The sequence below is a fragment of the Oncorhynchus masou genome, unplaced genomic scaffold (genome assembly GCF_036934945.1).
Source record: "Oncorhynchus masou masou isolate Uvic2021 unplaced genomic scaffold, UVic_Omas_1.1 unplaced_scaffold_29___fragment_2___debris, whole genome shotgun sequence".
Classification (NCBI taxonomy): domain Eukaryota; kingdom Metazoa; phylum Chordata; class Actinopteri; order Salmoniformes; family Salmonidae; genus Oncorhynchus; species Oncorhynchus masou.
In genome coordinates this window covers 343,867-359,718 of record NW_027016548.1, presented here as the reverse complement: position 1 = coordinate 359,718, position 15,852 = coordinate 343,867, and the positions used below count along the sequence as shown (strand labels likewise).

The window sequence follows — 15,852 nt, the reverse complement described above, 5'->3', positions numbered from 1 at the left end:
AGGAGAGGGGTACAACATGAGAGTTACAGGTTTTCCACTTCATTAGGATGCTCAAAGCATCACTGAGAAAAACACAGGAAGTTAGACAATAAATAGACACTAGCGGATAGACTTCAACTCTTAATCTGAGGTTTGGACAAATCATCGTACTATTCAGCCTGTCCACAATGGAATCCAGTTTGTCCAGCTTTGTGTCCTCTTCCACCTCCATTCCAGGGTGACTGGAGGTCTCTGTTGAGAGGAGAACCAGAGGTCAGGGAGGAGGATCTACAATCACAAACCAGACACAAACATCTTTTCTCTTTTGTGGATGGGTTATGTTTACCTTCACATGGGCAGGCTGTTGCTGCGGCTCCTGTGGAGGGTCTCTTAGTGTGAGATGGATGGGTCTCGTGTATGTCCGATACAGGGGACACCAAACCTGCAATGGGACAATCCCACACAGGTCTGAGTGAGGGAAAGAAAGAGAGAACGAGAGAGAGAGAGAGAAAGAAAAAAAGGAGAAAGAGAAAGAGGGAAATCTCACCTCTCTTTGCCATGCGTCCGGCCACAGTGTACTGGGCTGAGCCGTTGGCGGCCCCTCTCCCTCTGGCCTTCCACTGCTCCTCACTCTCCTGTAGGGTTCTCATGCGCTCAGCCACCGACGCCTGTGGCAGCTCCTCCTCTTCTACTGGTCTAGCGTGCTGCATGGGTAGAGACAGGGATCAGCGACCGTATAGTGACACCTACCAGTATGTGTGTGTGTGGCTTTGCACGTGTGTGTGTGTGTGTGTGTGGGTCACCTTCTGTCCCCATTGGGGCTGAGAGAGGGTCTGGGTAGGAGAGGAGACCTCCTGGGCCTCATAGGAAGAGCTGGTCTGAGGAGGGAGAGAAAAAAACGGATATGTGAAGGGGAACTACGTCAACATGTTTCACTGCAGTATCAACACAACGCAAATCACAGCACTTCAGCAAGTACATTTAAATGGAATATTGAGGGGCAATGGCGTGCAATGGACACACTTCACACTCACGCACCTGAATGTGTGTTTGCACACACACACTCACCTGATTGTAACACATGACATATTGAGGTGTACTGTTCAAATAGACAGAGGAAAAGACAGGATCCTGGGGGGAGGGGAGGAGGGGGGAAGGATAAGGAATAAGCCCAGGATTGGGTAGAACAGAATAGAATAGATTTGATATGATTTGGACGAGCAACATAGTCAACAAACCAGGGTAATAAGTTTGGTTGAAATAACCAAACACAGAGGTTTGTAGGCAAGAGGGTGCACTATGTAGGGAATAGGGTGCCACAGAGCCAGCACTCCACTTACCCAGCACTGAGGGTTGAGAGCTGGTGCATCATGGGAGATCTCACTGTCTTCCTAAAGGGGGCGGCATTGGAGCAGAGAGGGGGTGTGGTCGGCAAAGCCAAGAAAGAAAATATGGTGAGAGGAGCGAGCATAGCATCAAAAAAGATATGGCAAAAAGGAGAAAGAGCGGGTGAAGAGCAATGAGAAACATCCACAAAGGTATGAAGGTCTCTCTCTCACACACACACACACACACACACACACACAACACAGAGAAGTGTCAACACTGTCCAGCTAAGGGGGCCGAATGGGGTCAAGAGGGTGTTCATGGAAGCCTCTCTATCTGTTAAGTCTAACTGTTAACATGTCATTCAGAGCCATTCAGCCCATTCCTGGGCATTAGCACCAGCAGAAGTTGCATCCATATCTAAGTAACGCAAGGTAGCTCTCAGGGATTGAATGCATAGTCAGGTATAGGGCTGGTGTAGGGCTGCTATGACATTAAAACACATACCATAGTAAGATATGGGGCTGGTGTAGAGCTGCTATGATGTAACGATGCTCCTTTGGTTTCAGTGGACTGGCAAAACTACAACAAACTCTCGTGTTAAGCACTCGGCTTCCTGAACCAGCCCACACAACATGTCCGTTCAACCTTCAAGAACAGATAGGACAGCTAACTAATTCCTCCTACCTGGCCACGCACGACGCCACCTTTTGAACCTTTTCACCTTTCTCTAAATAAATATACTATTTCAATATCATTTCTGGGCAGCGTGTGGACAGCACCCCCTCTTATCTCCCCCGTGATCGGTCGCCCTGGTGACCGGTAACCCTCATCCTCCCCTCTTTCCCTGACTGACAGGTTACACTAAACCCAACTGGTTGCAGAGAGCTACGCCGAGGATTAGAGACTACAAGTGGAAGACAGGGCCTTTTCTCTGGGCTGGGATGGGCTGGTGTGGAGTGTTACAGTGGGGCCAAGCCATAGTATCACAGACCCTGGGGACTAGGGATTGTCTGGGAGCCTCCTGTGGTGGATCTATCTATCTTTCTATCTGACTGAGAAGGATGTGTCCACAGCTGTCTGCTGCTCTGCTTTTCCAGGCTAAGACTGGATTTGCCCCATTGGGATTCTGAGCCTAAATATTCAAGATGCTAAACACAAGTGCAGACCCAAATCAACTATAAACAGCCTACCAACTGGCTCCGAAACACATGAGCTCAGTCCGTGTGAGATGTCCAATGCAAATCAGTGATGTCAGCATCTATCCACTGTCCACCATTCCCAGTAGCTGCCTGCTCTGACTGAGGTCCTGTAAGATGGCCGCTGGTCTTACCTTCCTCTGGCCCGCCAAGGTCACCTGGACGTGTTGTCTAGGAGGGGTGTCTCTCCTCACCCTGCTCCCCCTCTCCTCCTCCCTGGAAGCATCTGACAACCTGCACAGAGACAGAGGGGAGGTCTAAGAAAAAGCAATGCAAATCTCTCTCTTGTGCACATGCTCACTCGCACACCTGAAAACACAAGGACAAACCTTCCACGACACTCAGCAATAAAGATCCCTCCTGCAGCACACACATTTCAATACACGCTCAGGATTACAACATTCCAGCAGCGTTCGCGCACAGACACGTCATTTAAAAGGCCTGTATGTTGGCTCTTGTGTTAATCGTGTACCTGTCTCTCCCAGTGGTGTTCCCAGGGGGGTGCATCTGCCTCTCCTCCAGGGGGTGACCCTGCTCTGAGGAGGGCCTGGCTGGGCTACACACGGCCACCGTCTCCCTCCTGTTCCTGTTCCTCTGTCTCCAGGGGGCAGAGGAGGCTGGTCTCTCTCTACGAGGCACTGGTACGTTTTCATGTCTCTCTGCCCTCCTCTCCCCTCCTCCATTCTGGTCCTGCTGTCTGCCCTCCCTCATAGTGTCTCTGTCTCGGTCCCATTCTGGTGCTCCAGAGGGGTTCTTCCTCAGGATGCCTCTGATCTCTCCTGGCTCAGAGTCCCTGCGCTGCTGCAGGCCCTGCTGGGACGGGTCAGGTCCTGTGTTAGGCTCCACGTCGGCCCCGGGTCGAGGCTGGGCCTGGCGCACCTCACTGGGCCTCAGGTTGACGGACTGCTCCTGCTGCCGGTCGGCGAGGGTGGGGGACAAGCACAGCGGGGGCAGCTGGATGGGGCCTTTCTGGAGCTGAGGACAAAGCGAGGAGAATACTGTCAGAGACATGGAGATGATAGATTCTACTCATCACAATAGTGTCAATTGGTATGAAAGCTAAGAGGTTACTACATATTTCTGAGTCATCATTTTGGACCTGTCTAATTTTAGTGTGATTGAATTGGGCGCTAGTGTAGTGTAGTGTAGTGTTACCCTCTGGACAATGTTATGGTCAACACTGCTTTGATACTGATCAAATAAAACTATTGATCAATCCAGTGCTCAGAACAGTTAGAGGCTCCGTGTGACATTCAATTTGGGGTACATACACCTACTCATGCTCCCGTCAACATCCAGTACACACACACACACACACACACACACACACACACACACACACACACACACACACACACACACACACACACACACACACACGTCACAATCCGCATTTCTCAGTTAAAGAAAGGCACACACAATTGCTAATGTCATCTCTAATATTCCCTCTTCCATTCCTCTGAGGATGTCTTTCTTGGTCCCACAACCACTCACCAGGCTGACCTCCTCCACGGTGATGGGCTGTGTGCGGTAGCGTGCCCCCTTCTGCCTGCGTCTCTCTGGGGGGGCATGGGGAGTGGCATCCCCCTGGTTCCCTGGCAGGGACAGCTTGTTGAACAGAGCCAGCTTCTCGCTCATAGTCAGCTTACTGTTCTCATCGTCCTCCACCGCCTCCGCCTCGGCCTGCACAGCCTGGGCCTCGCCTGACTCTGCTGGCTGTGGGGTGCTGCTGGGATAGATAGGTAGGAGAAGAAGGATGGTGAATGGAAGCCATAGAAGAATAGTTAAAATAGAGAAATATTTTATATGATGAATTTTCTATTCGACAAATCTGTATGAATAGGGCTTGAAAATATGATATGCTTTCTAAATATAGTACAATCAAATTGCAAAATGACTAACTAAGATTTCACCTTCCTTCTATCTGTAAAACACATATTTGTTTGTTTGGCATATTTTCTTAAGGTTTCTCTTGATTAAATAATCTGCCTCCACCCTTCTGGACATCACACAGGATTCTAGCTTGGCTTCCTGAACTCGTTATGAAATCGCCTTTCATCTCATATTAATATTGTCCATCTATGACAAACAGAAAGTGTTTTTTGTTTAAAATCTATGAATTATTTTTTGATTACTTTGATAAAATTGGCTATAAATCGATATCTGAATGTGCTAGAGCGACGAACCCACGCTCTCCTGCTGCGCTAGGATCTAAAGGATTGCAGGCATATGCTTTGTCAGTGGCTGTGATGTGTTCAGCCAGGAGTTGATGGACAGTCGTAAGAGCGAATTAAATGGTAGGCGGGACATCCCAGCTTCAAGTGATGTCACAGCCTTAGTCACACAAGTGGAAGAGGACTAGGGCTAATGCTGAATGCAAGCCATTTCGATCTACGGTGTCCACACATCGATTTTATAAGCAAAAATGTTGGTCGGAACCGGTACCAAAAGCACGCTAGTCCCCTCTTTAGGGGAGTTTACATCTAAGAGGTATCATACCAAAAGATCTTACTATAATGCATTATCTAGAATGCTATACATAAAACGTATACCATAAACCGTATCACAACTTTAATCAGTTATGATCTCATAACCTGCCTTCCGTGTGGATTCCACAACCCACTGGGCAAGGAATTTTAATGTCTGAGAGGACAATGTTTTTTGCATACGGTCTGCCAACACCTCACTGCCAACCGATACAACATATCCTTGTCCATTAACCACCGAGGTGTGACCCTTGACCCTGCTCACCTGGTGGCCACCACCACCTCCTCACAGGTAATCGGCTGAGTGAGTGAGCGGTGCTCGTTGCCACGGCGTCCTCTGCGTTCATACGTGGCGCTGCCAGAGCGAGGCTTCAGAAAGGAGGAGGCCTCAGGGGCTGCTGTCTTCTCTAGCTCCTGCCACAAAGAGAGAAATAGGGAGAAGAGAAAAAGAAAGTGAGAGGAAAAACCATTCATAACATTTCTGTTGATAATTGATACGTAATATCTGACCATGACATGTTGCACAATAATGCCTTTGCCACAGGTGTATAATCAACACTTAGATCAAACAGAGCATATAATGGTTGAAATGACAAAAAATGTCCTCTCCTTTTCCATCTCTTTCATTGAAAGTCTCTCCCTTTCCTGGCATGTGAATGGAGGTGCAGTACTGTAGGCAGTGGTCGGATAGCTGGTGAATAAACCAGGGATCTGTCAGGTGCTGTGGGTGGCCTATGTAAGAAGGTAGAGGAGAGGGATAGAATGCCAGGCCTGTAGGTCACAGTGTAACCAGAGCTCCCTCAGCAGTGTACCGTTACCTCCCTGGCCCTCCCCTCAGTCCCCTCCCTCCCCCCTGCACCAACCAGCCTGACAGGAGCTAGCTACGGGCTAATTACAAACACCTGTTAATGCCTGTTCATGGCTTGATAGTCCCTGGCTAATTTTCACCTAGGTTTCGACAGATGCTACGTGACTAAAACCCACCAGGAAGTGAAATATTGGGGGGGGGGGGGCAAGACAGGCTGCCAACGGCTACATAAACAATAAAACATTGACCAATGGGAGTAAACTAAGAACAGAAGGGTCCATCTGCATGCACTCTGTGGTCTGGCTTCCTGATATATTAGTACAGTACTATTATACAAGGCACTGTCTGGATCCGAGAGCAGCACCTGTTTGGCCATTCATACTCCTCAACGTTAGCTCAGTGTGTTCAGCTCTGCATGCTCAGCCTGCTTGCTCATCATGCGTTGCTCCGTGACTGGTGAGCAGCCGCCAGGACTGGTACATGAGATCTCTCTCTCTCTCTCTCTCTCTCTCTCTGTCTCTCTCTCTCAACATGGGCTCTGTTGTGTCTGTTGATGTGCTGTTGTGAGACATAAGCCCTGTGTAGCCCCCCTGGTCTCCATGGTGATGACCTTTTGTGATCGGGCATGGAGACGGACAACATGGTACAAGGGAACAGGAGGGGGGTCCTGGGAGAGGGTCCTGTTTCACAGCAAAGGCTGAGCTAGATGGGCGTGCTTACTTTAAACAAAGACATCTTGTCCGCCACACTCATCTTGGCTCTGTCGTCTGTCTTCACATCAGCTGGGGGGGGGGGGGGGATACATGACATTAAATACATCCATCCAGTCAGGCAAACAGAGGTCAAATACAGTAAGAGTTAAGTACATGCGCACTCAAAGACACACCATGTTAAAATGCTAAATCCCTGTCAGCCTGTCTGTGTCATCAGCAGGGATATCATTTTACCATCACTGAGCCTGCCAAACACATTAACCCCCTGAATAACAAATAGGCAAACAAAAACATTTAACAGCACCCAACACACCTTATAATCATATAGCAAACTCACAGTCCCTGTCATACAGCAAAAATAGTTCTCCTGCTCATAGTAGCAGTCAGGCCTGTCAGTCAAACCGTCGGACCACTGCGACACAATGCGATAGACTGATCCCCCTTCGTGTGAGGCCATCTCCCTGCACCTGGCTCTTACTACACTGTCACATGGCACCACCACCACTCTCTCTCAGCTGGCACCGCTAGCTGCCTACTTCTCCTCTCACCTGGCTTGAACTTAACGACCACACAGCTCATCCTTTTGACCAGGCAGTTGGACGGCAAACGCTGATCGAGTGAGTGTCAACTGTCTCTGTTGTGTCTAACACTGCTCTCAATGGCCATTCAATCATTGTATTTTAGGTGGACAGCCAAATGAATGCATGAGAGAGAAGTTATTGGACAGCTACTGTGGGGACTATTTTTTATAGTGGCTGTGTAGTGCTCAGGCATTTATTTATGGCTCATAAATCCATCCCCACCGAGGAACTTCAACATTCTACTGTCACCCTGTTCCCATCTGGGTCTGGTGGAGTGTTTAAAAATAAAATCCCTTGATTTATTTGATATACTGTTTATTATAGACGTTCTATAAAGGCAGCTCTGGAGCTGGGGTTGAGTGTAAGTAGAGGTCAGAGTATATATTCATCAGGTTTACTGTTATGAACGTACTGTTATACAGTAACTGTTAGTTGATATAGGTTTGTGTGTTTATATTATCGGTTGTTTTTGAGTGAAATTAGAAAAACAAAAACAGTTATCCCTTCTGACCCCGTGTTATCCACCCGTCTGTCTGTCTGTCTGTCTGTCTGTCTGTCTGTCTGTCTGTCTGTCTGTCTGTCTGTCTGTCTGTCTGTCTGTCTGTCTGTCTGTCTGTCTGTCTGTCTCTCAGCTACAGTGTGATGACAAATGCCTATTACAGTAGCCTGCTGAGCCATTTTATCACACGCTACTTGTAGAGACAAGTGCTGATCAGAGCGCTTTGCCATTTCCTATCTCCCATGTCGGCATGTCTGTGATCGAGAGAAAGAGAGGGGAGAGATAGAGAGTGAGAGAGAGAGAAAGAGAGAGAGAGTGGAGAGAAAGAGAGGGGAGAGAGAGAGAGAGAGAGGGGAGAGAGAGAGAGAAAGAGGGGGGAGAGAGTGAGAGAGAGAGAGAGAGCACCTGCTCTTCTTTGTCACTGTGTTAAACATTACCTCTGGCAAGCCACACAGCACTATGCCTGTTACCCTCTCTCTCTCTTGCGCACTCTTTCTCTGTCCCTCTCTGTTTCTCTCTCGGTTTCTCTCTCTGTCTCTCTCTCAGTCCCTCTCTCCCCCCACTCAGTTAACACAGAGGCAGTACAGAGGCTGTGCAATAGGCAATGGATCAGCCGTTTGTGTGTGTCAAAATAAAACAGGCCATGTGAGAGGCTAGTGGGCAGGGGTTCGTTACCTTTTGCGTTCGCCTCTTCCTCTAGCAGCCTGTGGGGCACAGAGAGAGAGAGAGAGACAGAGAGACAGAGAGAGAATCAACACGTGGTCATTTACTGAAACATGCACACAAGACAAAAGATGAGATGAGTTTGACCATGCTCATTCCTGCCTGGTGTAATTCTCTCTTTTCACTCTCTCTCTCTGATGTCTGTGCGGGTTACTGTATCTCACACACAGACCCAGGCTCCTGGGTCATATCTGCACGCTCAACAAAGCAACACTGTTCATGTCAAGGTTGCTATTAAGCGCCATGAACGGATGCAAACATACACGCAAATCATGCCGCTTGCCAGTGTACAAAGGCCAACTTAGTTCAATACATAACCACCAGGACCACCAAAAGAGATGCTCCTCTATGAGGGGACAGTAAATATCTGGAGAGCATTTACATGCATACAAACCATTATCACACACTATCAAAACAATCAGAAAAGAAGAAACAAAACACAGCAACGGCACAAAACACAGCAAACCTCTCCACCTGAAGAGTAACCAAACTAGGGCAGAGTCTTCCAGATGAACCTTGACCTGCATGCTGTGATATGACCTGGTTGATATGGCTGGCCGCAGCACACAGTCCCTACCCGCCGCTCTCCTGCACCTCGCAGGCTGTGATCGGCTGTGTCCTGAAGCGCTCGTTGGTTTTGCGGCCCCCGCCTGACACCCCAGGGAGGTAGCGATGGGTGCGCTGCCGCCCCCCCTCCAGGCCCGGCTTTACAGCCAGGTCAAAGGAAGAGGCCGCGCGGCCACTGTCAGGACTACTATCCCCAACCACGGAGGAACAGGAAGAGCATCGGGAGAGAAGGGGAGAGAGAGATAGTGAGAAACTGGAAGCAGTGGGACTGACGCCCACACAGATTCAGAATAACAACACACACACAGGCCGTAACATGCAGGAGACCCTACACTTTCTCAGGCTGTGTTCCAGTCCCGGTCTGCTGCAGCAGGACACTCCTCAACTGGCCCACCGACACCCGCGTTTGGAGCTGGGCCGCGTCGGGTCCAGGGGGGCCTGGGGGAGCTAGGGGCTCCCCCCCACTCAACATGCCGGCAGAGCCAGAAGAACACTGCCTGGGGGCGGGGGAGGTGGGAGAGAGGTGGCATAAGGAAAGTGGCAAACTACCACCACGACGCCAATTCCTAAAGAGCACTCCTGACAAAGTATTGTACCTCTTAGAGGAAAGGGAGTCCAGGCCAGCGGGATATAATATACACATGGACGAATCAATGTGATCTCTGCTGTACTAGAACTGCATGACGCTGGGAGTCGGGTTTAGCTCGCTCCTTTTGAATTAGCAACAAAGGCCATAAAGCACAGGTGAACTCTGACGACTGTTTGACGAGGCTGAAAGGTCACAGGAAAGAATGTTCACTGGAGAAGGAGCTTGGTGACTGGTGGGGGGTTGTTTCATCAATCTGTTGTTAGGGAACAGGGAAAAGGCCAGTCTGTTGGGGCTGTTACTCTATGTGTACATGGCCTGATACTGTATAAGACAGCAACTCACTGATGTCCAGCAGACATTACCTGCATACTTTCAGCATAACTAGGTTCAGTGGTCTGAGTCAGCATGTGGGGTGACATCACAGTCAGTGTATGCAATCTGTCTGAAGCATCACTCTTTGTCTTCCTGCTGGGGGTGGAGAAGGATCTCCACTACTGATTGGCTAATGGCTACACATGGAAGGGACTCACCTTCGGAGGTATGTTGGGTCTGCAGCAGTGTCTGCCTCAAAGCCGTTGGAGACTCTCCTCGGTTCTGACTCCAGAGGGGTGTTGCTCTCCCTCCTGCCCCCCTCCGGCCCCCCCGCTCTGCCGTTCACCCCCCCAGAGAGGATCCTGTCTGAGTTCATGAGAGTCCCATCCCTCCTCACCCACTTGGATGGGAGCTCCTCCATGTTGCCATAGCGTTCTTGTAGCTCCCGTCTCCTTTCAGCCTTGTAGCGGGCGATCCGCTCCGATCTGGGCTCCAAGGCGGAGTTCTCTATAGTGTCCATGCTGCCTGTTCCTCTCCCTGTCTGTTCCTCTCCCTGTATGTTCCTCTCCCTGTCTGTCTCAGTAGGTCTCCTTTAACAATGACCTGGGCATTGATGACTCAAACCTCGAGAGATTCCCCCCTATGTCACTTCTCAGCTATCAGACACCAAAGGATAAATGGTCAAAAGGTCCAAAGTTGGCAGGCAGAACCAATCAGCACCTCCGTTGTTGGCATTGGGAATGTCTTCTTCCAATCAGCAGGGTGTCAGACAGACAAATCCTTCCTTTGAGCTCATTGCTCTGCTGAGACAGAGGGAGCAATAGAAACATCAGATAACTGCCACACATTCATTCACAACCAGTTGAATAATTCATTCATTGTTTGTTTTACATATGTATGTTCTTGGTTAAGTCAATCACTACGACATAAACATACCACCAGCCTACAAGTGCACGATTACATCAAATGACATGACGCTAAGACGGAACAAAAACCTAAAGAATTTACAGTGGCCCAATTTTACACAAATCTATCTTGACACCCACATAGCACTGAACCAAAACAAACCATACCTAGTTGAAATGTCCCTTATAAAATCAGCGTCTTGCTTCATCTCGTTTTAAAGCAGCATGCCATCTGTAGGCAACCGGCTACATTACGATTTGCTCCCTCTTTTATTCTCCTTCCTTCCCATGTCGCCCGTCTCTCTCTTCTCTTTCTCCCTCCTCTTTCCTGCTGAAGCCCTGTAAGATAACCTGCTCTGAAAAGCAGGAATCTCCCCTTGCACTGAAACCCTATACCACTGCCAGCCAGTCAGCCAGTCAGCCAGCCAGCCAGTCAGTCAGCCAGTCAGCCAGCCAGTCAGCCAGCCAGCCAGCCAGTCAGCCAGCCAGCCAGTCAGCCAGCTCCACTTGAGTCCCTACAGTACATGGCTGACTGTCTGCAGGTTTCCCAGTATAACTCCACTGGTTTTCATTAAGATTGGACAAAGATCAGTGGCTCTTGCTGTCAACGTTAGTTAGTTAGTGCCTTCCTATGTCAGCGAGCGGAACATGTGGAGACGCTGTCCGGCAAGTGATAAGTTCACTAACAAAACAAAAAATGACATTTATAAAGTAAATCACATTGTAAATAGGCCTACCCAGAGTTGGTATAGTTTGCTGGCTTTTCAAACCCAGTCATAGTTTACGTAGGCTACCGCATTCATTCTGATCCTCTACCAATAACATGGTACTAAACATGTCATTGGGAATGTATGTCCCTAGTAAAGTCCCTGAGCAGAACTGTCCATACTCACTCATCTGACGGTCTAATGTCTCTCTCAACAAGCACACACATGCAAAACCTACACCCTGGCTACTAGGTTACCTGGCTGTTTGAACACAAACAAGGATCTGAACCACTAATCAAATACAAATAATGACATCACCACATTTGTATTCTCAATCAGCAGGGACTTGAGCCATTTGATAGGCCGCCAGAAATTGGCGTGTGAGTGGTGTTCTGAAATGGCTAAATGGTAGCGTCGGCATTCCTGTCCCTTTCCCACCACAGCTGAAACACAATGGGGCCTATGGAACAATGAGCAGAGAGAGCTACGGGACTCATAGGACTTAGCACAGCTGAGCTACTGCAGGCTTAAGGGCACTGTACTCTGTGGTGGTCTGTAACAGTCATGGTGTCCACCATAAACAGATAAACACAGACATCGATTACACTGTAGACACACCGCTTGCTCTGGGTGTATTGGGAATGGTGTGAGACAAGAGTGTCTTCCAGATTGCAAGCTTATATACGGAAGACATGGTTGACCTTTAAATAGATTTTGCATTCCCTACTCACTCTTTGACTGCAGCTCTCAGACAGTGTGAGCAAGCGACTAACATAGAGCCAGGTGAATCTGCAAATCTGACGTTGCCGCAGACGACAGCAAAGGGCCAGACACCGAAAGCTGAGCTGTCAGACGCAGTGATCCCCATGGGACATCAAGATTCAGAAGGGCAGCTGTGTTAGTGTGCTCGCGTGTGTATGTTTGTGTATGTGAGGTCAAGTTCAACACAACCACAAAATGACTACCACAAGAATAGAGACAGCTTGGTTAGTATAACCCTACCGTCTCAAGGGTAAGAGAGGGCAAGATGAGAAACGTTCCAATACAGTGTAATTGAGTGTAAGACAATGAAGACGGAGACAGAGTGTCCATCTTTTGGGCAGACCGGTGCAGAGGTCATGTGACGGGCTAGGAAAGGCTGGATTGGGCGAGAGAGGTTGGTTGCCATTGGAGCTCGGCATGGATCATCAGCCCCTAATCCAGTAACACTAGCTGACAAGCTTGGTCTAAAGCACCCGGATGAACAGACTAGTTAGTACTCGCTAGGAATACACAGAGAAATGAGACTGTATACAATATTTGCCAAGATAAAGTTGAATCAACATGCACATGGAAGTTCATAGAGAGGTTTTAATGAGGCAAAACGGAAGGTGGGTATCGTATCTCCCCGCATGTCATTGTAAACAGAGCTGAGGTAGTCACGGACACTATGTTTTATGTCCCTCTTTCACCCTGGTCCCACGCTGACCCTGAGGACACACGGGGCATTGAGGAACTGCTATGAACAGCATTAATGTACACTATATATACAAAAGGTATGTGGACACCTATTCAAATGAGTGGATTCGGCTATTTCAGCCACACACGTTGCTGACAGGTGTATAAAATCGAGCGCACTGCCATGCAATCTCCATAGACAAACACTGGCAGTAGAATGGCCTTACTGAAGAGCTCGGTGACTTTCAACGTCGTAGGATTCCACCTTTCCAAGTCACTTCATCAAATTTCTGCCCTGCTAGAGCTATTGTGAAGTGGAAATGTCGAGGAGCAACAACGGCTCAGCCGCGAAGTGGTAGGCCACACAAGCTCACAGAACGGGACCGCCGAGTGCTGAAACGTGTAGCGCGTAATAATTGTCTGTCCTCAGTTGCAACACTCACTACCAACTTCCAAACTTCCTTTGGAAGCAAGTCAGCACAAAAACTGTTCATCGGGAACTTCATGAAATGGGTTTGCATGGCCGAGCAACCGCACAAAAGCCTAAGATCACCATGTGCAAAGCCACCATTGGACTCTGGAGCAGTGGAAACGCGTTCTCTGGAGTGATGAATTAAGCTTCACCATCTGGCAGTCTGATGGACAAATCTGGGTTTGGCGGATGCCAGGAGAACGCTACCTGCCCGAATGCATAGTGCCAACTGTAAAGTTTGGTGGAGGAAGAATAATGGTCTGGGGCTGTTTTTCATGGTTCGGGCTAGGCCCCTTTGTTCCAGTGAAGGGAAATCTTAACACTACACCCTACAAATACATTCTAGATGATTCTGTGCTTTCAACTTTGTGGCAACAGTTTGGGGAAGGCCCTTTCCTGTTTCGGGATAACAATTTCCACGTGCACAAAGCGAGGTCCATACAGAAATGGTCTGTCGAGATCGGTGTGGAATAAATTGACTGGCCTGCACAGAGCCCTGACCTCAACCCCATCAAAAAACATTTAGGATGAATTGGAACGCCGACTGCAAGCCAGGCCTAATCACCCAACATCAGTGCCCGACTTCACTAATGCTCTTGTGACTGAATGGAAGCAGAAATCTTCCAACATTAAGCGGTAAGGCTTCCCTGAAGAGTGGAGGCTGTATTAGCAGCAAAGGGGAACCAACCCCATATTAATGGCCATGATTTTGGAATGAAATGTTCGATGAGCAGGTGTCCACATACTTTTGATCATATAGTGCAGGACAGTGGCGGCTCCTGAAGGGAGGATGGCTCATAATAATGGCTGGAACGGAGCAAATGGAATGGCATCAAACACCTAGAAACCATGTGTTTGATACCATTCCACTTCTACAGCTCCAGCCATTACAACAAGCCCGTCCTCCCCAATTAAGTTGCCACCAACCTTCTGTGATGTAGGAGGAATTACATCTCTGATTCAGGTGGTGAACATTTATACATACAAGCCAAAATCGGCAGCCGAAGTCTACGCCCCCTGCTTCGGTGATTGGTCAATAGTAAGGATTTGTCAATTAAGTGTTTGTCTTTTTTTTTTTAACTCGAGAAATACTGCACCAAACATCTTAGTCAGATGTAAAAAGATCTCCTCGGCAGTAAATGTTAAAATGAATGACAGATTTCTTGAGTTATCTTAGATTAATTCTGACTATTTTGAGGAAGTGTACGCTGGCTTCGGCATCTCAAAATGGACAACCAGTACTATTGCCACTTTTTTCTCGCTTTTCAAGCGAAGGTCTATTGAGGGAGAATGCGAGCGGTGAACCGAAGCATGCGGAAGGCTTAAGGGGTGTTACCTCTGTACCCATGTTCTGGATAATCACTGGACACAATGGACATGTGATGCAGGTGAATTAGGGATAGATTTAACCAGAGCCTTCTATTTAAAATAAAATGCTCTGGGTTTAAATAGCTCAGAATGCTGCTGTCACTGGGGCCATGGCAGAGTTTTGCCTATACAAATACACTCTAATTGAGTTTAGAAATCATAACAACTGCAGCTTCTAGGACTTGTGTACACTATGGAACATAATGCCTCTAGAGCAGCTGTAGCTCTCCTCCTCCACCCCTCATACTGTAACCCACACCTCCGCCCCTGGAATGATGTGACACATTAACTAACAGCTGTTTACTGTATGATGTCCACGTGTGAACAATTGGGAATATTTTGCTTCACCAATGCCAGATGGCACCCAAAAGATCTAGCCTAAATCACATGAATTACATGCCAGTGTGAATGATGACATGACATCACTGTCCCTTTCTGTTCAGTCCTAGTTGATATGCCAGCCCACTCTAACTTCCACCCTCGACATCAGCCACAATGCATTCATCATCACCGCCCAATATTGATCCAAAAATAAGATCTCACAGTATAGTATGAAAGAACTCGGATGGAAAAAAAATGATGACAAAACAAGACATGAGCCATGGCACGAATGAGAGCAATTTTCCTATTCATACAAGTCTCAAGTCAAATGTTTGGTAAGATAAAGACATGAGGCCGACCAAGTCGCTCTGCAGTTTGATATTACAGATCTATTAACAGAGTATACTCACTATTTGATACCACATGTCAAAAAAACATTTTTAAACTGGGGGAAGACCTTGCATTCGGGACACATTTCCTTGTCAGTAACTGACGCGTAATGGACACAATTCGAGGGTCTATTTTCCTTGCCACTCGTGCGCACTGGAGAGGCTTTTCTAACTAACGGTGTAGCTATAGGATTAATAGATCAAATTGGACTTTAAATTCAAATTAATTAAATTAACCGTGTCCTTAACTGTGTCAGTTTATTTGAGTCGAATCAATCTAGTTGTGCCGAAAGCGCACACACGGTGTCACTTACAAATGAGCGAAAATCTAAACAATGCCCATTGTAAATTGGCTTTCAACATGTTTTGTTTTAGAAGGCTACATAAAGGAATTTTGCTCCGGTACTTACATGTACTCGAATCGTAGGGGACCGGCTATGGTCACTAACAACAGCAGGGACTGGGCATTTG

The 15,852-nt window shown here is 48.0% G+C and overlaps 1 protein-coding gene across 1 annotated transcript in view; it reads right to left on the bottom strand.

Annotated features, from left to right (window-relative positions):
• LOC135538732 (supervillin-like) overlaps positions 1-15,852 on the bottom strand; it is a 26,172-nt gene extending 10,320 nt beyond the window's left edge. The window contains exons 1-15 of the mRNA XM_064964642.1: positions 15,792-15,852; positions 10,001-10,582; positions 8,892-9,065; positions 8,267-8,295; positions 6,519-6,580; positions 5,256-5,404; positions 3,999-4,230; positions 2,977-3,479; positions 2,639-2,738; positions 1,320-1,370; positions 1,048-1,110; positions 756-857; positions 527-656; positions 326-421; positions 151-231 (exon numbers count right to left, since the gene is read on the bottom strand). Coding sequence (XP_064820714.1) covers positions 151-231; positions 326-421; positions 527-656; positions 756-857; positions 1,048-1,110; positions 1,320-1,370; positions 2,639-2,738; positions 2,977-3,479; positions 3,999-4,230; positions 5,256-5,404; positions 6,519-6,580; positions 8,267-8,295; positions 8,892-9,065; positions 10,001-10,302 — 2,074 coding nt within the window. The 5' untranslated portion in view covers positions 10,303-10,582; positions 15,792-15,852. The remainder of the gene's footprint in view (positions 1-150; positions 232-325; positions 422-526; positions 657-755; positions 858-1,047; positions 1,111-1,319; positions 1,371-2,638; positions 2,739-2,976; positions 3,480-3,998; positions 4,231-5,255; positions 5,405-6,518; positions 6,581-8,266; positions 8,296-8,891; positions 9,066-10,000; positions 10,583-15,791) is intronic.